Raw genomic sequence first — 27,367 nt, forward strand, 5'->3', positions numbered from 1 at the left:
TCATTCACTATATCCCCTAGTCCTGTCATTACGTAGGTCTTCTCTTCTTGTGAAGAAAATACAAACCATGAAGCTGTACTTCCTACTGGCAATGTTTCCAACAATGTTAACTCTTATCCGACATGTTGGAATAACAAAAACTATGTTTCAGTTTGAACAACATCATTTTCAACAAGTAAACTAAGGTTTTTGGACTTCTCCGACATGGAGCACTATAAAAAAGGAATAGATTTCCTTGTCTTTTGAGGTCAAGGAAAGGTAGTAGAAGGTTGTATTTCCACTATCTTTCCTGGCATTAAAAAATACTGTATTTCCATAACTTTCCTGAAAAGATAAGGCCTCCTTTTGTAACTTTCCTATGTATGGAAAGGCAACGAAAGACAGTTTTTCCATGCAACAAACCTATGGAAATATCATTAAATTTATATACGTGCACCCTGCCCACCATTCTCCGCTTGCCCCTACCCAGATACTGTAATAAATGAATTTTAAAAGTTAATTAATTAAATCGTTAAAATGTACATGTACACTACCAATAAACACAATGCTTATGTTTTGTTGCACAATCTCTTTACTTCTTCTCCCACAAACATATCTCTCTTTGGTACATATTCCACCCAATTAACATATTGCTCTGGACTGATGTTGCCACCCTGATCTTGGTAAGTTCTGTGTGATTCACCATAAACAGCGTACGTCGTGGGTGGTAGAATCATCAATATCTGCATCCAGACAATAAGACTTATGCCTAATGACGTCACGAAATAAAATGGCTGCGGCTATTTGGGGGACTCTAATATATCTGAGCATTAGTTCTAATGGGGCTTAGTAAGAATTGATCAACTATTCAATCCTGGAAGATGACATCGACCTAACACTATCAGGTATGGTTATAATGGTACATATTAAGTCTCTAAAGCCTGGGGTAAAAAAATTTAGATGGTTTTCCAAGTTGTGTAGAAAAGTTATAGCTTTGTTGTTCCAATAGCCATACCTGGTAGTTTTGCTGTGATAACTTATTTGTTAGTCACAATATGAATCTTCGAAACCTCAACCACCATTGGCTGCAATACTCAAAATTATAAGAGTCCCCCAAATAGAAATTTCATATGACATCATTTGGCAAAGGCTTATATACATTAGCATGCCAACAACAGTACAGCCTGCAAAACAGATCTAGAAAAAAAAAACATAGTCAATCAAGCCGAACCCTGATGTTGCCAACCTAACAATTTTTGCTTCAAAGTTGTAACCAAAAGTTTAGTCCTTGACATTATAGGACCATCCTGTTTAACACAGTACAATAGCATGCATTACTACACAAAGTGTCTAAAAGTTATCACAATACAAACATTCATTATAGCTGCATTTTGGTAGTTTTCATATAAATGTTTTATTGTCGTCACTATGTGTTACTTTTGTTTTATGTAGCAAGTAATTTACAGAAACGAAGGCTAGTTGCTACAATCTTCACACACTACATATTTAATGGAAATTATGTTTACAGTGTTATGTGTAAAATTTTTATAGCTGTTCATTTTGCACATTCATCATAAACATGAAACCAACAAAAATTCTGCCACCATCACTAAGCACCAAGCAAAACAACAGTTATGAATTTAGACATTACACATTGTATAAAGCATTAAAACAGACCTAACTGATGCAATGCCTCTACAAATTTTAAAATGGATACATAAATTCATTACATGATCATAAGCACTCAGTTCTACACTATAGACATGTAGGTAGATAGATATTTTAGGTTCAGATATGGTGTCATACCCAACTCAAGAAAACAATTTACACCAACACATTAGCAATAATCACACATATCCATACCGCTTAGCATCCTCTACAAACACTGCCCACTGCCAGAGACCATGGTGTGAAGGTGGGCTAACATGTTGGGTCATATGTGAGTGTACTCTACAGTTGTTTGTGTGAGCCTTGCAGAACAATAATTCGAACCGTCAAATTGGACGCATGCGCGTATTCATGCACAAAGTGAATTGTATACTTTCTACTGCTCTGAATGGCTCTCGCTGTGAGAAGAAGTGATTCCTGTTGTCAACCACTACAATCAAGTTCCACTTCAGCACTTGAAGACACTTTTGACAGTCAAACAGGTGAATTACACTAGCACATGTGCCAGTCGACTGGCACAATTTTTTTGCAAGGCTCACGCAAACCGCTGTAGTGGCACCAAACAATGGAACAAGTGCCAGCTACAAGAAAGAGACAAAAATGAATAAACAAACATTCATCACAAAGACTGTTACATTGTATCAATAGTTTCTGACATTTAGCACCTTGGGATGGCTAAACAAACCAGAATATGAATTGAATGAGCCATGCCAAGCTGCCACGACAACTTGGGCTAACTTCTAGAAGACTACGTACCACCACTCTACAAATGTGTTAACATTAGCCAAAACACAAGAAGTGGAAGACACAATGTTATAGTACTACACTCTGGAGGTTGCCATAGGTGGGCTTATTGTATACAGCAAAATTGGTGAGCTTACATGAGCTGATAGTCGAGCACGCATGGGGTGAAGGTAGCAGGGTTGATCAGCTGACTGAGGTCATGACTATGATCACAATACAGTTGTAGCAAGTGGTAACAGATGTCCTGTAGCTCTGTCAGATTGTCTGAAATCTGTCCTGTCCTGTACACCGGTACCAGTAGTGGCTGTATCACATGTGATAACACTTGAGGATCCTGGGGGAAAGGAATTGTGAACGGTATTATGAGCTGTTATGTTGACATAACCAAACGGGTGGAGTAACTTTATAATGGACACTTGGGATCAAGAATTTTAGGCCTACACTACGTTGTTTACATTTGGAATATGCTTATATTACAGTTGTGTTTCTATTGTGTCTTTAATTTGGAGAGCTCATTAAAATGAAGTTCCACTGTAATTCAATTTGTTTATTGTTTTATTGTACGTAATTTAATTAATACAATACTTACATTGATTGAGTCACTATAGTGGTTCACGTCTCCAATGGTTGCAGTTACTACTGTGTCTTGCTATAAGTCTCACTATGTAATGCCATACGTACCACTGTGTCTTGCTATAGGTCTCACTGTGTAATGCTGTACGTACCACTGTGTCTTGCTATAAGTCTCACTATGTAATGCCATACGTACCACTGTGTCTTGCTATAGGTCTCACTGTGTAATGCTGTACGTACCACTGTGTCTTGCTATAGGTCTCACTGTGTAATGCTGTACGTACCACTGTGTCTTGCTATAGGTCTCACTGTGTAATGCTGTACGTACCACTGTGTCTTGCTATAGGTCTCACTGTGTAATGCCGTATGTACCACTGTGTCTTGCTATAGGTCTCGCTGTGAATTGTAATGCTGTACGTACCACTGTGTCTTGCTATAGGTCTCACTGTGTAATGCTGTATGTACCACTGTGTCTTGCTATAGGTCTCACTGTGTAATGCTGTACGTACCACTGTGTCTTGCTATAGGTCTCACTGTGTAATGCTGTATGTACCACTGTGTCTTGCTATAGGTCTCACTATGTAATTAGAATATCGAATGGTGGTGAGTTAGAATAGTATCCACACTGATTTTTGGACTAAGGTAATGGTCATTTACAGTAGTCAGCAGCTTGTCACACTCAAAAATTACCAAAAGATAATCTGATGATTGACACATCACAGATGTGCTAAAACTGTACAGACCATTATTGTGATTGCACAAAATTCTGACTATGTGCTTCAATTCAATTGGTTGTTGCATTATCATAACCATATGACCATATACAGAAATAATCTAATGATTGGCTGGCACAGTGTCAAAACTGAAAAATGTGCCATAAAATAATAGTCCAAATATGAGCCTACCATGTTAACATAAATACCCGATTGTTCTTGTCTAGAGGTATCTACACCTGTAGTAGTACACACTGTACCATCACTACATAGACAATCACAGAATGATTTAACCAACAACAGTTGTCCCTTGTCTAGAGGTATCTACACCAGTAGTCAGGCATAGATACCTCTAGACACGGGACAGGTTAGTACTAACTGTTGTTGAGTTAAATCATTCTGTGACTGTGTCTGTTTAGTGAATGATGGTAGTGTGTACTACTACTGGGTGTAGATACCTCTAGACAAGGGACAGGTTAGTACTAACTGTTCTTGGTTAAAAAATTCTGTGATTGTCTGTGTAGTGAATGATGATATAGTAGTGCACACTGTACCATCTTTCACTACACAGACAGTCACAGAATAATATTTAACCAACAAATACTTCAAAATAACCAAGATAATCTGATGATTGACACATCACAGATGTGCTAAAACTGTACAGACCATTATTGTGATTGCACAAACTGCTGACTATGCGTTGCAATTCAATTGGTTGTTGCTATGTTACCATAACTGTATGACCATATATATACATATACAGAAATAGCATGGAAACAGCTACAAGTAATGCACTATAGCTTTGCTAACATTCAACTCCTATTAATGCTCATCACATCATGTGATATACTACTTGCAATAAATGACTGGCAGGGTTGTCCATGTTGCTGTGAGGTGGGCCAACTAATAAGTGGCTACTTTGTGTATGATAAGATCACTGGTAGAGCAACTGACCAATATTGTACTCAACTACACACACAGGCATGCACGCACGCACGCACAATGTACAGTGGTACATAGAAAACTCACCATGTTGCAGATGGTAGTAACACTGCTAGATTCATTCTGCTCTCGAACACCTAAATAAATGTACATAATGTTATAGCATTCAAAACACACACACATACACACACCACAGATACGTATACACTATAGACAGGACTGAGGTGAGTGTTTATGGCATTAAGCAACGCCTACATGTGTACACCAACACACCAGTCAGTACAGTAGACAAAGCTAGCCACAATTGCCATACAAAGCCTTTCCCTGATCCAGTGGATGCTCTAACATGTCAGCTACTACTTATGGTCTGGTCCTTCTACCACCTTGCCTAGTGGCAACATACCAATGAATAACTGCACTGTACAAATAGTGTAAAGCAGTCTACCCAGCTGCACAATAAGGAGCTGGTAGTTACCTGGATTGACACTGCCTTTTAGGCCATACCAAATTAATCATATGTTTCATGGACTGTTAGACCTCTAACAGTGACCCAGCAGGTTGGAAAAAAATAAAAATGTAAATCTTTTCCAGTTCTAACTAACTGTTTTATTAGAATATTTATGACTGCTCTATTAGAGTATCTCGATCTTTACAGGTGAAGTTGCTAAATCCTTCTGAAATATAGCATAGATAGTAAAATCCACCCTTTAATAACTACGGATAAACTGAGGAAGCTCCTCTTTGCTACTATATTTATGAATTTCCAGCTGCATTAGCACACTTTTAGGAGAGATCACGTGATTTACATATTTTTTTGTGAGTTTGTCAAAATGCTGACCCACCGCATCCATGAAACATAAGAATAATTTGTCAAGGCCTTACTAGTACTGATAACTTATACACAACACTGACACTTGTAATATGCTAATACAGCAGTCAGGAATGCTCTTAATATAACTCTGAGGATAGATTTATTGGCTTCATTTGAAAGGAAAAACTTACTCTGGTGACCAACTCTGACAATAGATTGTACACCCTTGAGTCATTTTCTAAACGAAGGCTACATGTGTTGCTTACCAGGGACTGTGTGGTATCATAGGTATGGTATATAATATCTATAGTTGTTCACCAAAGGCTGTATTGTACATGTCAGGGTTGTATGTTAGTTAACAGAAACTGTATTGTACTGTGTTGTATGCCAGACATTTCACAGGCATTCACACAAGAGAACCAGCTGCTTGTGCCGTCTAGTAGATCCAATGCTTTTGATCATTTGGCACAAAAAATAGATTCATATTAATATAATCTACATGTGTGGGTGTGTGCGTGTGTCTGTGTCTCTGTGTGTATGTATGTGTGTGTGTGTGTGACCTGCTCAGTGAAAACCTGAATATCGTCAATGATTTTGCCAGTGACGGACCCCTTGTTACTGTATATACCATACATCATGTTTAACTTGTTACAGTACCCGACCTTGTTGTGTTGGGTGAGTTCTGGGAAGGAGTTTGCTGCCTCATTTATGGCCAAGCACACAAACGGAACATCTCTGTACTTTATTGACCTCTTGACTGGGAAAGGTATCACTGATAACAATGAAAACATCAGAATATGAATTTCATTTGTGTAAATCACGTGATGTAATACTGCATTCCATCTGCACAAGTACCTGATGCTAGAGTACAATACAGTCCCCTGGCACAGTACAATACAGTCCCCTGGCACAGTACAATACAGTCCCTTGGCACAGTACAATACAGTCCCTTGGCACAGTACAATACAGTCCCCTGGCACAGTACAATACAGTCCCTTGGCACAGTACAATACAGTCCCTTGGCACAGTACAATACAGTCCCTTGGCACAGTACAATACAGTCCCCTGGCACAGTACAATACAGTCCCCTGGCACAGTACAATACAGTCCCCTGGTACAGTACAATACGGTCCCCTGGCACAGTACAATACGGTCCCCTGGTACAGTACAATACGGTCCCCTGGCACAGTACAATACAGTCCCTTGGCACAGTACAATACGGTCCCCTGGCACAGTACAATACGGTCCCTGGCACAGTACAATACGTCCCCTGGCACAGTACAATACAGTCCCTTGGCACAGTACAATACAGTCCCTTGGCACAGTACAATACAGTCCCCTGGCACAGTACAATACAGTCCCTTGGCACAGTACAATACAGTCCCTTGGCACAGTACAATACGGTCCCCTGGCACAGTACAATACGGTCCCCTGGCACAGTACAATACAGTCCCTTGGCACAGTACAATACAGTCCCCTGGCACAGTACAATACAGTCCCTTGGCACAGTACAATACAGTCCCCTGGCACAGTACAATACAGTCCCCTGGCACAGTACAATACGGTCCCCTGGCACAGTACAATACAGTCCCTTGGCACAGTACAATACAGTCCCCTGGCACAGTACAATACAGTCCCTTGGCACAGTACAATACAGTCCCCTGGCACAGTACAATACAGTCCCCTGGCACAGTACAATACGGCCCCCTGGCACAGTACAATACGGTCCCTGGCACAGTACAATACAGTCCCCTGGCACAGTACAATACAGTCCCCTGGTGCAGTACAATACAGTCCCTTGGCACAGTACAATACAGTCCCTTGGCACAGTACAATACGGTCCCCTGGCACAGTACAATACAGTCCCCTGGCACAGTACAATACAGTCCCTTGGCACAGTACAATACAGTCCCCTGGCACAGTACAATACAGTCCCTTGGCACAGTACAATACAGTCCCTTGGCACAGTACAATACAGTCCCCTGGCACAGTACAATACAGTCCCCTGGCACAGTACAATACGGTCCCTGGCACAGTACAATACAGTCCCTTGGCACAGTACAATACAGTCCCCTGGCACAGTACAATACAGTCCCTTGGCACAGTACAATACAGTCCCCTGGCACAGTACAATACAGTCCCCTGGCACAGTACAATACGGTCCCTGGCACAGTACAATACAGTCCCCTGGCACAGTACAATACAGTCCCCTGGCACAGTACAATACAGTCCCTTGGCACAGTACAATACAGTCCCTTGGCACAGTACAATACAGTCCCCTGGCACAGTACAATACAGTCCCTTGGCACAGTACAATACGGTCCCCTGGCACAGTACAATACAGCCCCTGGCACAGTACAATACGGTCCCCTGGCACAGTACAATACAGTCTCCTGGCACAGAACAATACAGTCCCCTGGCACAGTACAATACAGTCCCCTGGCACAGTACAATACGGTCCCCTGGCACAGTACAATACAGTCTCCTGGCACAGAACAATACAGTCCCTTGGCACAGTACAATACGGTCCCCTGGCACAGTACAATACAGCCCCTGGCACAGTACAATACAGTCCCCTGGCACAGTACAATACAGCCCCTGGCACAGTACAATACGGTCCCCTGGCACAGTACAATACAGTCTCCTGGCACAGAACAATACAGTCCCTTGGCACAGTACAATACGGTCCCCTGGCACAGTACAATACAGCCCCTGGCACAGTACAATACGGTCCCCTGGCACAGTACAATACAGTCCCCTGGCACAGTACAATACCGTCCCCTGGCACAGTACAATACAGTCCCTTGGCACAGTACAATACGGTCCCCTGGCACAGTACAATACAGTCCCTTGGCACAGTACAATATGGTCCCCTGGCACAGTACAATACAGTCCCCTGGCACAGTACAATACAGTCCCTTGGCACAGTACAATACAGTCCCCTGGCACAGTACAATACAGTCCCTTGGCACAGTACAATACGGTCCCCTGGCACAGTACAATACAGTCCCTTGGCACAGTACAATATGGTCCCCTGGCACAGTACAATACAGTCCCTTGGCACAGTACAATACAGTCCCTTGGCACAGTACAATATGGTCCCCTTGGCACAGTACAATACAGTCCCTTGGCACAGTACAATATGGTCCCCTGGCACAGTACAATACAGTCCCTTGGCACAGTACAATATGGTCCCCTGGCACAGTACAATACAGTCCCCTGGCACAGTACAATACAGTCCCCTGGCACAGTACAATACAGTCCCCTGGCACAGTACAATACAGTCCCTTGGCACAGTACAATACGGTCCCCTGGCACAGTACAATACAGTCCCCTGGCACAGTACAATACAGTCCCTTGGCACAGTACAATATGGTCCCCTGGCACAGTACAATACAGTCCCTTGGCACAGTACAATACAGTCCCCTGGCACAGTACAATACAGTCCCTTGGCACAGTACAATACAGTCCCCTGGCACAGTACAATACAGTCCCCTGGCACAGTACAATACAGTCCCTTGGCACAGTACAATACAGTCCCTTGGCACAGTACAATACAGTCCCCTGGCACAGTACAATACAGTCCCCATCACAGCTCAATAGAGCCCCCTGGTACAGTACAATAGAACCCCCAGGTACAGTACAATACAGTCCCCTGGTGCAGTACAATACAGTCCTCTGGCACAGTACAATACAGTCCCCTGGCACAGCACAATACGGTCCCCTGGCACAGTACAATACGGTCCCCTGGCACAGTACAATACGGTCCCCTGGCACAGTACAATACGGTCCCCTGGCACAGTACAATACTGTCACCTGGCACAGTACAATACAGTCCCCTGGCACAGTACAATACAGTCCCCATCACAGCTCAATAGAGCCCCCTGGTACAGTACAATAGAACCCCCAGGTACAGTACAATACAGTCCTCTGGCACAGTACAATACAGTCCCCTGGCACAGCACAATACAGTCTCCTGGCACAGAACAATACGGTCCCCTGGTACAGCACAATATGGTCCCCTGGCACAGTACAATACTGTCACCTGGCACAGTACAATACGGTCCCCTGGCACAGTACAATACGGTCCCCTGGCACAGTACAATACGGTCCCCTGGTGCAGTACAATACAGTCCTCTGGCACAGTACAATACAGTCCCCTGGTACAGCACAATATGGTCCCCTGGCACAGTACAATACGGTCCCCTGGCACAGTACAATACGGTCCCCTGGCACAGTACAATACGGTCCCCTGGCACAGTACAATACAGTCCCCTGGCACAGCACAATACAGTCTCCTGGCACAGAACAATACGGTCCCCTGGTACAGCACAATATGGTCCCCTGGCACAGTACAATACTGTCACCTGGCACAGTACAATACGGTCCCCTGGCACAGTACAATACGGTCCCCTGGCACAGTACAATACAGTCCTCTGGCACAGTACAATACAGTCCCCTGGCACAGCACAATACAGTCTCCTGGCACAGAACAATACGGTCCCCTGGTACAGCACAATATGGTCCCCTGGCACAGTACAATATAGTCCCCTGGCACAGTACAATATGGTCCCCGTCACAGCACAATACAGCCCCTGGCACAGTACAATACGGTCCCCTGGCACAGTACAATACGGTCCCCTGGCACAGTACAATACGGTCCCCTGGCACAGTACAATACGGTCCCCTGGCACTGCACAATACGGTCCCCTGGAACAGTACAATACGGTCCCCTGGTACAGTACAATACGGTCCCCTGGCACAGTACAATACGGTCCCCTGGCACTGCACAATACGGTCCCCTGGTACAGTACAATACCGTCCCCTGGCACAGTACAATACAGTCCCTGGCACAGTACAATACAGCATCACTGTGACCACTGGCACTATAAATAACTACTTAATAGTAAACAACTTTATATACCTGGAACACAGGAGGCACACCTTGCATTGTGTTGCCATTAGCAACACTAGTGCTCACTAAAATAAAAAGTAACATTGACTACAGAAATAATTTCCTGTACCTAGAACACAGGGGGCACAACTTGTATCATGTTGGTAGCTAAGAATCAGGACTCGTGGAGTTGGAGTCAAGTGTGACCACTGCCATTATATAGGGTCATGGAGTTGTGATATGTTGACACTCGCATGAATAGAGTCATCACTCATCATGCCTCTTGACTTCTGCACAGATATAATACGATGTAGCAGTGATGTACCATTTAACATCACCCCCATGTAATAATGGGGTGTGTGTGTGCGTGTGTGTGTGCGTGTGTGTATGTGTGTGTGTGAACCCCAAACAACCCCAAGATAAGAACAAAGGATTACACCAGCTCTGCAAACCTTATGAAGCTGGGACGAATATTGAAATTTACCTTCGAACATTTGCCAATAAAATATTTGAAGATTCGAAGCTTCGGTGTTAGCCTTCAAGTTACAGGCACTCTTGCATAGCAGCAGTACGCTGAAAGATGCAATCAATCTCGCGATCAATCGATTGCAAAAGGGTGTGTCCGCTATACTGCAATCATGCATAGATAATGGATAAAAGGACGTTTTCCTGCAATATCTTTCATTTTATAAGGTGTTTTAACACTATATCTATGGTAGCAAGCTAAAGTGCAATGGTTCAAAAGTGGGTGTGGCACTCACAAAGAGACAGACAGTGATCGTGCAACATCAATAAGCAGCTGCAATAAAGGCAACGATGTTTATTTGTAATTCTTTCTTAGACTATGAGTGCACTATGAAGCTTCAAAGGATAAATCGAAGTTTACTTAACCTTCGAACCCACAAAGTATTCAAAGCTTCATCCCAGCCCTAAGTGAAACTGGGTTTATGGTTACGCACTGGCAATATAGGCAACTACTGTTTTTCCCAGCCAAAATCTGAGTGATTGTCAATGTGCAGTCAAGCAATGATCACCGAGTGGCACGGCCAGTACAGCAGGGAGTGAGAATATCGACAATGAGTGGCTACTACAAGATCCCAGTATAGCAGGGAGTGAGAATATCAACACTGAGTGGCTACTACGCTTCCCCGCCACTAGGGACCCACTATAGCAGGGAGTGAGAATATTGACACAGAGTGGCTACTACACTAGTCTAGTATTTGACTAGTTCAGACCAGCTGGTGACTGGATCACCAGACAATACCTGTAGGGGAAGTACCCTTAGCACTTGACTCACCCCTCAGTAGCTAGATCATAGCCAGCAATACGAGCAGTTCCACCAGTGATCCAGTGAGCAGAGATATTAAATGTTGTCTTTCCTCCCCTGTGGACCAGGCTAATATTAGAATAACAATTAATACAACACCCACACACAGAGCTTATGATAAGAATTCTCTGTTGTCCTGCCACAATGTCCTGACAAACCAAAATCGGCCGGACAATTGCCAAAATTGACTGGACATGAGATGAATACCCAACATGTCTACTGTAGCATAGCAAATAAACATTATAGTGGTAAGACATCACATGCCTTACTGCAGCTGTTATGTGGTTAAAGTACACCAGAGGGTTGGCAATGGTACATTTATGGTCACTCCCTTGGGTTGTAAGAATGTATACTATCTCCTGGCAACCAAGTGAATGTTATTGTTGATAGCATGCCAGCTCAGCCCTTAGGCTCCTTCTTTATGCTTTGATGGGACACTGTGTCCGGACAAATTGCATTATGGTCAGACATCTATGCAATTTGACCGGATTTTGTCCGGTGTCCGGACGTTATCATAAGCTCTGCACACACTCACCATTAGGACCTAAGTAGCAATCCACAATACTCATCTTGCTGAATTGCCAGCGACATGCTGTGGACTGCTATATGACTCGTCTTGCTGAATTGCCAACGACATGCTGTGCCAGCACTTGCTGGAAACTGCAAAAGGTTACATCACATAAATTCAGCAATAAAATAATATTATGTTGACTATATTGTACTGCTGTGTACTTTAGCCTAAACATAACACAATGGAAACTTTTACTACAGGATAAGTTTTCATAATTCCTATGACCCAGTTTATGTATGGTACAGTATTATAGTGATCACTATAACAACGGACCACACCTCTTTCCTCAATCGAGACATCACAATTGAAGTGTTATAGCTGGTAGTGAATGCACTGTCTATGGAATCAGCTGCAGCATCAAACAATTAGAGTACATCAGGCCAGGATATTCTAGTATATTACCCTCAGCCTGCACATCCTCATCAAGTTCCTCCTCTTCATAACGTAATGTCGAGCTCTCCCTGATGTTTTCTTCTGACTGCTGTGACATGGAACACAGTAATAAGTACAGGGTATGAAATACGGGAAATGCAGTGTGGGATAAGATATGCTGGGATTAAAATCTTTGTCCTAATTGGGGAAATTACTGGCCTCCTCTCTAATGTGTACTACTAATTCTTAAGGGTCAACATGGTGTTATTGTATAGTGCAGATACGTTCTCCTTGTTATAGAGCGTTAATGGTGTCCTCACACAAATCTATAGTGTATGCAGTGCAGACACTTACCAATTGCAAATTTCTCTTTCACAGCAACCTCAAAGTCATACTGGCCACTAAGTGCTACAAATCATTACAAACACAGTTTTAAGGACACAAAGTCAATATGCTCTATATCACACGTAGTGGGTTTGGACCAATACCTTAATTTTTACGCATTTACAAAAAGCCTTTGTACAAGAGTTTTATACTGTTAGCAGTTAAGGGCAAATGATAGTATGATCCAGTGGAATTTATGGTACCTCAGCCAACAAACACCTAATTGGGTGCATCTATAGACCAAGGAATTCATCGGTTGCCAATCAGATTTCAGAACGTCTCTGACGTCAGTTGTTGCTTTTACGCTTTATGTATGTTCATAATAGTGAGTCAGTGTGACCATCTGGGCCATGGCAAAAAGCGCTAAGGAAACCTGCATGTTGTTGATGATATAGCAGGAGTTAAAAGCAGAACAAAAGCCTCCTTTGTAACGTTAACCTTTATTGCCAAGGGGGACAATTCATGTGTGTGTACATATTGCGTGATGTCAAATTATGTTGTAAGGTTTTGCATTGCCATTTTGTATTGTGTGTCACCAGACCTTTGTGGTCTGGGGGCACCAAAGGACACACTTGCTTGGTCCACACATACACACATGCAGGTTGCTAGGTCAACACACAAGTTACTAGAACATATTGCTAGGTTCTCTACCCAATACATGGAAAAAGCGGACTAGCCACCTTTCAGGGGGGCATTTATAATCTCTAATCGATAAGCACCACCCCGGAGAATGGGTCTGCGAGGACGAGACTAGACTAGCCATGCGAGGCTAACATTAGTCATAAATTAGGCCAGGCAAACTTGATTACTTGTTTATCATCCACAAAATTTTGGATTTGCATGCAGGCGGGATGTCATTTTTCATTATTAAAGAAATGTTCCAAACCAGGCTATCTGTTGCTATAAAGGTTAACTAGAGCCTTCTAAAAGCTAATACTTACGTTTTACCACCCTTTCTTAGGTGCAAGAGACGTTTACTGTGCTGTAAACTGATAGCTAGCCTTCTCAGCATTAAAAAATGTGTGCACGTCATTGATAACTAACAGCAATAATGAAATTAGAGGCGGTAGGGTGAAAAGTGATGCGGGTGGGGATGAAAAACAATTAATGAAGTTTGCCTGGCCTAATAATAGGGTTCGCGCCCTCTTTTACACAATATAAGGTATATGCTGGTATTTTCGGTCAGGTTGTATTAAGGGTCACATAGCTTAAAATATGCTCAGAGTGTTAAATCCTGCAGATTTAGGAAGAAATGGATGATACTACTTCAGATCAACATAGACAGTGATCAGAAGCTAACCGCAAATCCAATTAAGAGATAACTTAGTTCATTAAGCAGGAATACTGGTCCAGATTAGCTACACGTACCTCTCACCATGTAATAAGGAGTATGAAGGTATAAAGTGCAAAAACCAAGTCAACTATGGTGTTTTGAATGCCATTAGAGTGCCTGTAAATATTTCCACTACACTTACCATAACTGGATAGAAAATAATTAACATATGAAGTAATGAATATTGTGACCCATGATACCCCCATATGACTCGTAAAAGGAGCACATACAGTACTTTAGAGAAAAGATCATATAGCCAACCACATGGTAGGATAATTTTTGAAATTTTAGGATAGTGTAGTTTATGGTTACACCTTTGCCTACAAGTAGTATGAAAAATTGGGGTCACATTATTAGGTGATAGGAAAGCTTTTAACTTAAGTGACTCATAATACCCACATATACCTTACGAGTCATTATCTATGAGAACAACACACAGTACCATATACACACTCCACACATCACAGAGAAATGCTTACTGATTGTTTAATCTTGTGATGATGCAGTCTAATTAGCACACGTTAGGTATGACAGCACGATGACTGATTTTAAGTGCCACTAGTGGGCACTAGTTCGAATTAAAGATTTATTATCTCTGAAATTGATGCGCTTAAGCTTGAGGATGTGCCCCAGTGCTGCTGTCTTGGCTGTATCTTTCGTAACGAGACTTGTAAGCTGTTTGTACTTGTGAGTCTCGATAGCATATAAACATCTATAGATTCTAGATAGGGTTCCTAATGAAAAATTGACTCTCATTAACTACCAACTGATTTTTTTAACAAACACCCTTAAGTGTTTTCCTGTCGTCTCACGTAACGTCGGTATGCAGATATCAAGTAAGCCTGTATAGTCGAGTCGTTCGGTGTTTGGACACGATGGGGTTGGCTTTTTTTCACCCCTTCTAGGTATTTGTCCCATTTCACTTTAGGATATTTAGCTCAAAGATTTTCGCTTAGGCTCCTAGGCTATGGGTAAACACCTCGAACAGGCTCTGCCTTCTGTGTACACACTCCAGTGCCTAACTGGTAAAGTAGATAATAACAATAACAACACCCTTTGCTTTATCAACCTTATCCACGATTGCCGACCGTACCACTGTTAAAAGTGGTATTCCCAGACAGTTAGCAAGGAAACAATTGCTTCAGCGCTTGTCAGTTACTCTCTGGCGATATAATGCCAAAATGATCCTGAGGCATTATGGCTTATGCCCAGAAGATGGCATAGACTTGTTGAACTAAGTTATTAATTAAGGTTGCTTTGTAGTTAAGGTAGCTAGTAAGCCTGTATACGTATAGTATGATTCTGTGATGTTAGCGACTTTGACTTGCATGTGGATCATTTTAACATGTATGATCCCTAATCAAATTTAAGTTTCTTAATTTTTCCTTATATACTTGTTTGTTTACTTTTTTGTAACATTATTATGACTGGTGAACCCATGCTTACCACATCAAAAGAAAGGATGGTGCCAGAGGTAATGTTTTCAACTGAGCGTGTGCCCCAACAATGAATTACTAGCTAGAAAGTGAAGTATCCATTATGCTTCGCTTTCAGCTATGTTCAGCCTGTTACACAGGTCTACAAATGAAGAACAGTAGGAGAAGCACCTCTGCAATCAACAGTGTTGGGCAAGTTACTTTGTAAAAGTAACTAGTTACATATTACATATTACTTGCAACTGAACTATTTAGTTACAGTTACATATTACCCATAAAATAAAGTAATTGTAATAATATTACATATTATATTACTTTGTGTCCACAGCCTTAAGCTGTTACGTGTGAAACTACCACCTTATCACGTGACATGATTGCGTTGTTGGACAATATGCAAATTTTGGTTATAAGTAAGAAGCTGGTGAATAAGCTTCATTCAGTAGGCTTCGCTACTTTGTTGTGGCTAGGCGTTACTCAGGGATAACTAACGAGATTAGTAACTTCGTTACTTGTAGTAATAATATTACGTAATATTAGACTCGTTACAGTAACTATATTACTTAGGTAACGCGTTACATTTGTAAGTAAAGTAGCTTGCGTTATATTACCTGTTTTTATAGCGTATTTCATTATATTACTTTGTTACCACAAAAGTAATAATATTACGTAACACGTTACATAAGTAACGCGTTACTCCCAACACTGGCAATCAATCCAGTCACCATGGAAAATACCCATTTACAAATGTAGGGAAGCCATCAAGAGACTGCAAATCAACTGTCGGCAAAAATAAATGGGACACAAAAGAGGACAAAGATAAGTCCATGGTGCGTGTATTGTATGTACTGCGGTATTCCAGAAGACACCTGTCAGGTTGAAGCAATGCTGAATAGTGGAAAAATCAAGCTTGTAGCCTTGAGTTACACTTATCTGAAGGTATCAGTCATGCAGTCAGTACAAAATTCCATTAAACAAAAAAATATATAAAAAGAATTTGTAGCAACTTTTTGGAAGTATTTCGGGCCATACTGCTTTAAAGCACTTTTGGACTTTGTTGTACCTAACCAATACTGCCAAGACACCATGAAGGTATTGTGAGACTGGCTTTAGGGGATATTTTTGGCCAGTCCAAACCTTCATGATACAGTATTAATGCTATCTTTCATAATTCTAATAGAACATACACCTATCCTCAATTAATCGATTTATTAAAATGGTACAGATAAACAGAGGTACACTACATTATCATTTTCAACATTTGACAGGTAGTGACTGCCCCACTCTCAGACTTCTACACCGGTTCAAAAAGGAAATTTCAAAGAATTGGTTTGATCTAGGAGTAGAGCTGATAAATGACAGTGCTAATGAACTAAATAATTTACAAGAAAACCACCCCAAGGATGCTGAGAAGTGCTGTTCCAAGATGTTTCAGCTGTGGCTTAAGAAATGTAGTGAAGCAACTTGGAATCAGTTGATTAAAGCCTTGAGAGTTCTAGGCATTGAAATGTTTGAATTAGCTAACAAGATTGAATCGATGTTATTGATGGGTATGTACAGGTGTATGTATGTACATGTGTGGGTGTCTGTAATGTTAATCAATTTTAATTGTAAACTAGTACTATGAGCCCCCTACAGTTTGATAGTTGATAGTGTACAATGCGTGCATATTGTATCTTGTGATGCTAAGTGTAAAAGAAACAGCAAGTGGTGGTACTTTTCACTTTACATTACAAAGGCAACTACATATCCTGGTACCTTGGAGGTGACAGCAGTAGTCATCAACGCACCTTCCTTAAAATCCTATTAAAGTACACATTTATTCCATTTAGCTATGTGACGAAAGTACCTGTAGACCACACAATGGCTTTTTTTCAAGTATCTGCAACTTAGCTGTTTCTAATTTCTGATCCCAGCAATATTCTTCTGTGGTGAGTCAACCCTAATCCCCCACAAGATCGTGTGGGACCATGTGTAGCTTAAGTAAATATTCTAATTTTTTTTGTAGTGTGTATCCTCACTCCTCGTTGTACCTTATATTTATGCAAAGTCCATCTTATGTGCTTTAGTCTGACAATTGCAATGCTAGCTGTAGCATTGAGGTAAGACCCATGAATTTCTACTCGTTGAGATGTAGCCAAGCACAGAAAGGTTTACCCACAAAATTTAATACATTTACAATTTTTTTCACAAACCACTAAAATTTTATCCACAGTATTTAATATGTTTATGGCACATCTTTATAGTGGAACTTTTCTATGGTGGATACTTTTATGTCCAAAATTTTAGACTTATAATTATTTGCTGTCTCTTACTCAGGCGTTTTCCTCTTTCAGAGGTAAAAATGTTTGGAGCCAGACTTGTTGGGACCAAACCTTTGTCCTTATTGTGAGGATTTTTCTATTGTGTCAGAGTTTGTAAGAGGTTCCACTGTACCATCATAATACGAAACCTTATACAAATTTAAGAATTGTTATTCTTTTGAATGGATGCTCTCTAATACAGTATTTCATGTTTCATCACTGTGATTTAGTAAATTAGCTTAACTCACCAATTATCGACCGCCTAAGCTTTATCACATTACTTAACATCCAACATTGTAGAACAGCAAAATTTTCAATGGAGCTGCATCCATTTTCTCCCAACACACACTACTAAAATCTATCCCACAATCAAAAGTATACAAGAATAGTGGTATAGTGATTATAATGAATGATGTGCATCTATCAATTATCAACTGTCTCTACCTATTATAGACTTACCTGTAAAATTCAATCACCTATTATCGACCAATTCCAAGAAATGGAGCATAACTTGCTATGAATTTGTGCAAGTAATACAACTATGCAAACAGCTTAACCACTAACATGACAAGGGTCTACACCTAAAAAATGAATCAAATTGAACATTCTGTTCAAGAGATATGTACACATTTAGTTAAATAATTTTTACATGCATTCACATAATACTTCACACATGTACATGTAGGCCATAATCAACTTGTGAACACTAGCTAGTTGTTCATTAACTTGTTCTCATTAGTGCATACAGTCCACCTATTCCCTCATCAAGTTTCCAGTGTGATAGATGAGGTAGTTACAGTCCGGATCCATGTTGCACCTTGATAATCACTGGATATCTGCTATCAGTATCATCATCTTCACCATTTCTGAGTCAAATATGGTTCAGGTACCACTGGTGTCTTCAGCTTATTTTACAGATTTTTGAAGCTTCCTTTCTTTCTGCTTTACGTACTTCCCTCTTTTTTACTTTGCATTCTTTCTCTTGTCATCTCTCCTTTTTTCTCTTTACCTTGTTCCTCTTCTCTTATTCATCTTCTAAATTTACCGCTAAAAACATGTGACTGGGCCTGAGAAAACAGGGCATGTGGGCACAAGCTACATCCTGTCAAATTACAGGTCATATCTCAGTGCTGGAAAAGAATATTTGCATTGTGTAACTTGCATCATGATGCTAATTAAATCCTTACTAAGTGCTGAAAATAGCATTGCCATAGCATAACGGTACAAAAAGTTATGAGTGATGAAAGTGTGAAAAAGTAGGCAAAACTCATGTGCCCACATGCCCTATTTTCGCAGGCCCAGTCACATATATGAAATATTTCTGATGTATATATGTGACTGAATTTGACAAAACAAGGCTTCGACGCACAAAGCTTTGTTAGGAGATATGGCGATTTTAAGGAATCATTGTGTAATAACTTCCCAGTGCCTACAGCTGTGCAAACAAAATTTGCACCAATTGTTCATCTGTTCACTAGCTATCACTGAGTGGGTGTATACATTTCTGATACCCTGTTTTGAGCAGCTTTTTTCGAGCGGGTAATAATATCACAGATGGTAGTAATAGGGTGGGAGGGTGGGGGTGGACGGTGGTCTTAATATACGGGTATAAAATGGAGTAAGAAGACGATTGCATGGAATCCAGAGGCCAAGTTTGGGCTCTCCATGGCCCTCAAATTACTCCAAATTGACTGAGAACACTATTGGCGAGCTCTCTGTGAAGTCCCAGCTCACTACACACCATTATCACAAAGCCATGGCCATTTAATGGTGCCAATCTCACACTCGTGGCTTTGACAGGGTCGGAAGAAAGCTGCTACAGAAACCAGACTTTTCAGTGCTGAAGGAAGTACAGTGTAAAATATGATAGTGTATTAGACCAGCAATCCATTTCTGGTAAAATCGTAAGTTTGATTTTGTGTGTGTGGAAGCCTGGTTTTGTGAAATCCGGTCACATATGCAGAATGATTATAGCAACACGCAACACCCTGACTAATTAATTTATTTGTTTACACCCCAAGTACTTATGTCATACTGGAGTACATAGAGAACATGACAACACCAGTAGTCACAACATCCCTAACTACAGCAACACAATTACATGCTGCAAGATCTGACATTCCAAATCCATATAGGAGCAGAAGAGGATAAAAATTGTATTACGTACCATCAAGGTTGACCCAAAAGAGAACTGTGCAACCACAGCCCCTAAAACTGAAGACTGATGGTGTCATCACAGCCAAAGAAATTACAATATACCATTGTCAAATGTAGCTGCTTTCAAATATCTACCATTTTGGGTCTTTGTTCAGAAATTTAGCTGATAGCTACAATAACTGTAGCTCACTAGACATTCAGACAAAAAGCACTCCTAAACTTCTCACAAGATCATTTGTTATCCCTATTTTGAATTTTCTTAATTTCCATAAATTGTTATACTTCTCTAACTACTTGTTTTCTCAGTCCCAATCTTGTCAATTTATTAATCTCGAGATTTATCTCCCTCAGGTATCAGGTAGCTAGTTTTATCGTGAACGAGGTCCATTCAGGTTTTGTCTGTGGTTCAGCCATCCAGAATTCTGTATTTACGTAGTACTGTAGATGGAACACCATGTTGTCCTTCTGCTTCATTCACCCCATCTCATTCAATAAAACCACGTTCATTGCAAAGCTCATCACCTTTCAGTACTGCCAGGCAATTCATTAGCTTGTTGTGCCAGTTCAATGCCACTATGCTTTGTGCCTTTCCATGTTTGACTTCTTGTCTTTATGACATTGCAAGAGTGCTGGATAGTCCTAAGGCCAGGGAGAACAGGTTCAACAGTCTTAACTTGCATGTTTGTAACATTGCATAATTATTTGGATACTACTGGTCGATAATTTATGTAGTCTACTGGTCAATAATAGGCGGTGGTCGATAATCGATGAGTTACGCTATCCTTTCTACTTACATTTTGCTTGCAAATTTGCAATAGAATATCTATTATTTACAAATGAATAAATTTCACTGAAACTGCTGCCAAAAATCATTATTATATTCCACTACTACGTATAATTATTTTATAAGTAGAGAGAAATTATCTCTATAATACAGTGTGCATGTATACATGCATACCTGCTAACTTACTTCCATCTCCCATTACTGTAACAGTTTTAAAAGCAATTATGTGTTTACAGAACCAGTACAAGCTAAAACCGTTCCAGTTGGCATTTATTATATGGACACTCAAAGATATAAAAATTCTCCTGTTACTAATTCAGGTTAGTATACCTTTTAAACACAACTGCTATGCAATACACACATTGTACTCACTGTAATTTACATAACAATGTGCCTTATAACAGCCTTAACATGAGCTGTGTTACAAAGGATGCAAGGTCAATGGTGATGACCATACATGCATTATAGCAGTATTGAATAAGAATTTTAATCACATGCATCTGACTTGTCTTTGTTTGAATAAACATGTCATCATCACCTTCAGTACTACAGCGACCATTTGATACACTGCTATGGTATGGTGTGTACTTGTAATGCATAATTTTGTATCTATCAAATGCAACATATTATACTCCATTTTGTCTTTTAGACTATTATTTGGAGTTACAAAAGCCAAGTAAGGCTATAGCACATACTAATGGTACACACGTACGTATATTGCTGCATACCGTACACAACAAGGTGATGTGTAGACAAATTATATTAGACCATGGCAATTGCTTATCTTTATTCTAAATTGAATTATGTCATTAATATAATTATGTTATTAATATAATTATGTTTTGTTTTTACTGTAAATAATTTTCAATGACATCTTAACTTGTGTTAAATATAACAATTGAGACTTTGTATCTTTAAAATTTTAGATATAGCTATCGTGATCTTAAAATCATAGAGTGTACAGCAATATATTCATGTTTAATCTACAGTAGTTATGTGTGCAATGTGTGTACTTTGCAGGAAGAAAGAAGTAGCGCAATTAAAATGAAACCACTTGTGACATACTCCTACAATAGACAAACATGTAATTAAATAGAATTATTTATTTTTTCCAACCACTGTATATTTTACATGTATTTAATTTATTCATACAAACTTTGTACAAGCTGACTGGTTAAGTTTACTGGTGACATTTATTGAATATGCAGCTAATGCCTTATTTTGCATATATCCTCTGTTTCATGTTTACATATGTATATACAGTCATGATTAACATACAGTATAGTAGTGCTGTACATTTGGGATCATGAACTGTACTTTTGGGATCACGAAGGTTTCACAAAATATATTGACCAGAAACCATACAGCCTCACAGTGCCTTGGTAGTGTTGGTAAGGTATGACTAAGCCCAAAAGTGTAAAATAACACTTTAATTAAGTTGTTATGAAATTTTAGAAAAATATTATTTAGTGGAATTTTCTGCTGACTCAGTACTTACTGACCGATGCCAGCGTAACTTGACAATGGCTAACGCTACAAGGTTGACTTTCACTGCTAGACATTGTTTCAGCCCAACTGGTGCCTATTGGCATACCGCGGTACATACATGAACTTTATTTTCACTGACAGCCATGTTATCAATTCGCAATGGAACATTATGGCTTCCCTGTGGCTTTGCTAACTATAGCTACATATCTGTATTTTCCATAATGACTGGATTGATTGCAGATCACTGGAGCACACGTCTACAACCTGTAGTTACAACTGCAGTGGAACCCCACTATTGTGCACACTTAACATTATACTAAAATTATGCTTAAATTACTTTGTTGTGGTAAAAGGAATGTGTAAATTAAGAAAATTACTTTCATGTTGGTAGCAAATTAACAGTTTACTACCTTACTTTGTTTTGCTGGTGAGAACTCTGAGCTTTGTACAGCTATATAGCTATTCAACTTTATACTGCAGCTATTCAAAGATCTATGTTAGTGCTTTTGATAGTATTATCATATTCAGGCTAGTGTAAATCTTTGTGCTACTGACATACATTCAGTTATCATATTGTATTCAGAGCTGTGTACACATGCCATGCATGTACTTTTGTATTAACATTGTACACCTTTGTACTATTGGTAGCTATATATGTATTTTCGGAATGCGATAGCTGGCACAAGTGATCACCACCAAGACATCACCAAAATTTGGAACCTTGCCATTATCAAGGCAGGGTTCTAACCACACCACTGTGTAGATGTAAAAACAAACACACATTATATTAAAAGCTCACACATCAGCTGCAACCAGCAGTTACATCATAATAGTCTATACCAACATGCATGTAACAAATCCAATTTCTTGTGTTGCTGTGGAAGTTGCCACACCCAATTAAACTGGCTAGCGCTGTACACAAGTGTGTATGTGTATTATGGTGGCATGCATGGTCACTTTAGTCAGTAGTTTATTGGTCATGACTTTATGTTTAACTGAGTGTGGTGGCTTTAAGTACAAAGCTAAGTTAAACTATTTGGCTGTGAGGACTGAGCTAGCTGCGAGGGATAGCAGAACCTGTAGGTGAGTGCATGGCACTGTACTCAAATATATAACTTACCTAGTAATGCAGTTAGCTGCCATGAGTATATGATCATAGCATCATGCATCCTTTGATGTATCTATTGATCAGATTATCCTATCACTATAATCATGATTACAACACAATTCTGTTAAGAATTATAATAGTCTTGAGTATCCAGAGTTCCTTTTGTGTGCACATGGGTGTGCAAAATAATCAGCAGTTCTTCAAGTCAGAAGCCATACAATGTAATTCTCATGCAGAATCTGTGAACTGCTAGAACAACAGTGTTAATTATAATTATGCTATCCACCCACACACACACACAAAAGAAAGGGATAAAAGGTGGTATATGTGAGAGCCTCAGTGTGGTCATGAGATTGGTGTACATGTAGTATAATTTTATGTAAGAAACCTGCATGCCCACAGCTGGCTACTGCTGTAAACTTAAAATGTTGGTATTGACATGATACATTCTTTGGCTTCAGGAATATCTGAATTTGTAAATCAGCTATAGACTACCATCAAGCTACCATGCAGACTTACCAGGCATGAGAACTATGTAGCAAGTCTCCAGTGGGTGCTATTAGCTATACTGTACATGTATTCCTTCCTTTTAATGATAGCTAGCTATCCTCTTACCATCATGATCATCTATCACTGTCTACAATTAATGTCTGTGTAATTCAGTGGCATTATAGACACCATGAATCTGCAAGGGACCGCAGTAGCTATATAGCTTCACATAATTACTTCAGCGCCACCTTAAAACAAGAATGTCCCAAAGTCATGTTGAATTAGATTAGGCATCCCTTCTCATTATGACTCAGTGTTTGATCAAACTTATAGATTTCAAGGTACAGTGCTGGAGATTTCTCAGCATGGATTTCAACCTCAGCACCAAGAAAGTCATCAGAAGAGACACTGTCCAGAATGGACTCACAATTAATTGCACGCCCTCTTTAAAAAACAATCCCGGCCTTGATTTAATTTTTTTCCAAAATTATTTTTTTACCGTACGTGCAAGGAAACGCACGTTACACGGAAAGACACTCTCCGGAAAGACACTCTCCGGAAAGACACTCCCCGGAAAGACACTCCCCGGCTACAATATTGAGTCTACAGAGAAAGCCGGCTGATCTTATAAAGGTTTATTAGCAAACAGCTTCCTCGCCGAGTTTAAGAGTCACGAGTGATGTTTACTTGTCACCAGTGAGTCTGTTGCGATTTTGAGTTGTCTGAGTATACAGAGCCGGTATAGTTGCTCGAATTTCACTCAGTGAACCTACCACTTCCAACTAAGCCGGTAAGCTGGAATGCTTTAGCTAAAGCTGCATGTATGTGTGTAATCAATTTTGACTGTACATGTGACGTACATAAAACGGCCACAAGGATTTTTTTCGCCGGGGGAAGGAGTCACTCCGCAACCTAACTGAACTGACTTGTGTCAAGCCGAGACTACTCGTATACGTAGCTATGTAACTACGCACGTAGAGGGGGTGGCATACAGGGACTCAACTGTAGGTAGATCTGCGACCACGATCTAAGTCAAAGGTCAAGGCAACCATATATATCAAAACTCATACATTACAATTTTCCATAAAATATTATGCGTATAATCAATGCACAGCAGCCTATGGAGGTAAGTTAGTTTTAAGTTACATTATTCATCATAACTCTGGTTCTGAAGGCGGTATCAAAATTGTTTGGTTGCCATTACACGCATAATGCTCCTCTATCCGATGATGCCAAAATTAAATTGAAGCTAAAGTGTTTACAGGTTGCAAATTTACAACAAACGATGTTAAGTAGCAACTTACGTAATACAAAACCCATTGGAGAGCAAATCACGAATTTCGCGTTCTAAATAAATAACGGCATCACGCCGTTACTATACAAATTTTGTTCAGGCGGAATCGAATAGAGCAATTCATAAGGAGTTGAATGATATCAAGTTTTATGATATTTGATCATGTCTAGTGCTTGCAATTATTGAAAATACAAAATGTATGGAGTTTGTATTGGAGAAATTGAAAAAGTGATCCATTCATCTGAGACTTTTCAAGGGCAGAAAACAAACAAAGGATGCTGGTAATGTACAATATTGCTGATAAAATGCTTACTGGCTGTAAATTTGATTTTGCCATTTCCATTTTGACGTTACAAATCCCAATAGCATGTTTTAATATGCCAAATTAGTGCCAAGTCAATCGTCAAGGGTTAAAATTTCCAGCCCACAATCAAAAAGTACTGAAATATCGTCGCTAAGTCACCGGTCAAAGGTTGGAAAAGGCTCTTAGTCACAAAATTTCGGTGAGTCAAAACTTTGACTGCGGTCACAGATCCACCTGCAGCGCATACCAACATGACACCTCCTTGCAGTACATTGCATGAATTTTTCAGTCTCTGGTGCACACAGTAATCTAGTAAGCAAGCAGATGAAATTTCATCCTGAGATGTTGAAAGGATTCTCCACCAGCATTTCATAATTGCAAATTGGCAATCAATTATTAAGGAAGGTGTAAATTATTTGATATGGTGCATAAGATGATGGGAAGCCTAATAAGAGTTGATAACAGATGGCACCATAGGCACTTGATTAAATTTAATGCTGAGCAAAAACCGACCCTTTTTGCAAAACTCTATTTTGCTATTGAAGTAAGCTGGAATAAAATACGCATACTATGTGCATAAAAGTTTGTATATGTGTTAATTGTTTCGGTACTAGTGTTGTTCCAGTATCAGCTAGTTATTACTCCAGTTTTGAAACCATAATCGTTATAATTACAGTTCTAGTTCCAGTTCAGGGATCATGACATTTAGAATTATTCTTTAATTACTAGGAAAACACTTATTGTAACTTAAGTATTACCAAAAGCCCATAATGTATTATGGACACTCACAATTAAGTTATATATGCTAGTCTTGCAAGGTTTAATTGTTTCATGTACGGTACCGCCCAAGTGTAACGTAGCACTCGCTCGCATGCATGCAATTACACATGATTTAAAGTCACTAAAAAGGGGTGTGGCACTGGTTTCGATCGTGAGTCTTCATCCGTTGATTTTAGGAATGAAAACTTGCAATCAAAAAATGGTGCCACGCCCACTTTTAGCGAGTTTTTTAATTGTACATGTGTGAGCGAGTGTGACGTTACACTTGGACAGTACCGTATATAGCTAATGCTGTAGTTATCAGCATTGTTATACAATCAACATCAGCATTAGGGTAGTACTACAGTAGATTGCAAGACAGTTGTCAGTTACAATTCCTTTCGTTGGCGATATCATATGAAAAACAGCCAATCAGATAATTTGAAAAATCTGGCCACCATATCATTGGTTAGATTTCACGCGAGTCCCATTCAGCGAAAAAGACCTGTAGCTAATCATCAAACACTGAACCAGACATAACATGTGACTGAGCCAGCATTGCATTTGGCATTCTCTTCTAATGTAGCTAATCAGTTGCTTCAAGCAGTGTTTTAGCACATGCAATACATATAACTTTTATGAAGTTATATACTACATTCATTTATTGTGTTTTTTTCAGCAGATAAAATTCTGGTCTTGTAAAGAGCATAAAATCTCATTAGCAAAAACTGTATGGTTATGAACAATTGGAACTGGAGTAAAAAGGGCTGGAACTGGAATTATTTTAGTTCCAGTACTGAGAACTGGAACAACACTGTTCTGTACACACTAAAACAATCAATAAAACCTATTTACCACCAGATCCACCTGTTAATGGAGAGTATGTTTTGTGTCAATACATGAAAAGGCACGTCTGTTATGGGTGCTTATTCAAAGT

At 40.0% G+C, this 27,367-nt stretch overlaps 3 protein-coding genes across 18 annotated transcripts in view; 2 read left to right on the plus strand and 1 right to left on the minus strand.

The window, feature by feature from the left end:
- Window positions 1–482: 482 nt before the first annotated feature.
- On the minus strand, window positions 483–15,339 carry LOC136258640 (nuclear pore complex protein Nup98-Nup96-like). Of its 6 annotated transcripts, XR_010702908.1 has the most exons (10): window positions 14,791–15,338; window positions 12,949–13,002; window positions 12,625–12,703; window positions 12,501–12,571; window positions 12,187–12,311; window positions 10,455–11,708; window positions 10,355–10,410; window positions 4,707–4,756; window positions 2,529–2,725; window positions 483–2,228 (listed from the first exon to the last, which is right to left on the minus strand). XR_010702908.1 is itself a non-coding variant. In XM_066051982.1 (8 exons), the coding sequence occupies exons 5-8, from the start codon at window positions 12,218–12,220 to the stop codon at window positions 2,183–2,185; spliced, it is 327 nt and encodes a 108-aa protein (XP_065908054.1). In that variant the 5' UTR covers window positions 12,221–12,311; window positions 12,501–12,571; window positions 12,625–12,703; window positions 12,949–13,002; window positions 14,791–15,335; the 3' UTR covers window positions 483–2,182. The 6 variants fall into 6 exon arrangements, 1 of the variants encoding a protein (XP_065908054.1); XR_010702899.1 differs by having other exon boundaries at window positions 10,455–12,311; window positions 14,791–15,339; XR_010702900.1 differs by lacking the exon at window positions 10,355–10,410 and having other exon boundaries at window positions 11,622–12,311; window positions 14,791–15,335.
- On the plus strand, window positions 14,841–22,277 carry LOC136258607 (uncharacterized). 7 transcript variants are annotated; one of them, XR_010702892.1, is made up of 6 exons: window positions 14,841–14,981; window positions 16,498–16,683; window positions 17,013–17,294; window positions 21,225–21,308; window positions 21,638–21,664; window positions 22,009–22,277. XR_010702892.1 is itself a non-coding variant. In XM_066051958.1 (5 exons), exons 1-5 carry the CDS (start codon window positions 14,916–14,918, stop codon window positions 22,020–22,022), a joined length of 486 nt encoding a protein of 161 aa, XP_065908030.1. In that variant the 5' UTR covers window positions 14,843–14,915; the 3' UTR covers window positions 22,023–22,277. The 7 variants fall into 7 exon arrangements, 2 of the variants coding, with proteins under 2 accessions (XP_065908030.1, XP_065908024.1); XM_066051958.1 differs by lacking the exon at window positions 16,498–16,683 and having other exon boundaries at window positions 14,843–14,998; window positions 17,017–17,294; XR_010702893.1 differs by lacking the exon at window positions 16,498–16,683 and having other exon boundaries at window positions 14,846–14,981; window positions 17,017–17,294.
- A 2,366-nt stretch (window positions 22,278–24,643) lies between these two features.
- LOC136258580 (uncharacterized) overlaps window positions 24,644–27,367 on the plus strand; it is a 43,080-nt gene continuing 40,356 nt past the window's right edge. For all 5 annotated transcript variants that reach the window (XM_066051930.1, XM_066051924.1, XM_066051936.1 and 2 more), the window contains exon 1: window positions 24,644–24,863. The gene's annotated coding sequence lies outside the window, so the exon portion shown is untranslated. The remainder of the gene's footprint in view (window positions 24,864–27,367) is intronic.

This window comes from Dysidea avara, chromosome 1 (assembly GCF_963678975.1).
Source record: "Dysidea avara chromosome 1, odDysAvar1.4, whole genome shotgun sequence".
Taxonomy (NCBI): domain Eukaryota; kingdom Metazoa; phylum Porifera; class Demospongiae; order Dictyoceratida; family Dysideidae; genus Dysidea; species Dysidea avara.

What these genes read in the sequence shown, in the direction of transcription:
- LOC136258640 (XM_066051982.1), bottom strand. Translation starts at nt 12,220, where the DNA reads ATGAGTATTGTGGATTGCTACTTAGGTCCTAATG. An exon ending in TTGCTACTTAGGTCCTAATG is followed by an intron (nt 4,757 to 12,186) that starts GTGAGTGTGTGC and finishes ACATTTATTTAG; the next exon opens with GTGTTCGAGAGCAGAATGAA. An exon ending in TTACTACCATCTGCAACATG is followed by an intron (nt 2,726 to 4,706) that starts GTGAGTTTTCTA and finishes CCTTTCCCCCAG; the next exon opens with GATCCTCAAGTGTTATCACA.
- LOC136258607 (XM_066051952.1), top strand. An exon ending in TGAATCGATGTTATTGATGG is followed by an intron (nt 17,295 to 21,224) that starts GTATGTACAGGT and finishes ATGTGTTTACAG; the next exon opens with AACCAGTACAAGCTAAAACC. An exon ending in TTCTCCTGTTACTAATTCAG is followed by an intron (nt 21,309 to 21,637) that starts GTTAGTATACCT and finishes TTTGTCTTTTAG; the next exon opens with ACTATTATTTGGAGTTACAA.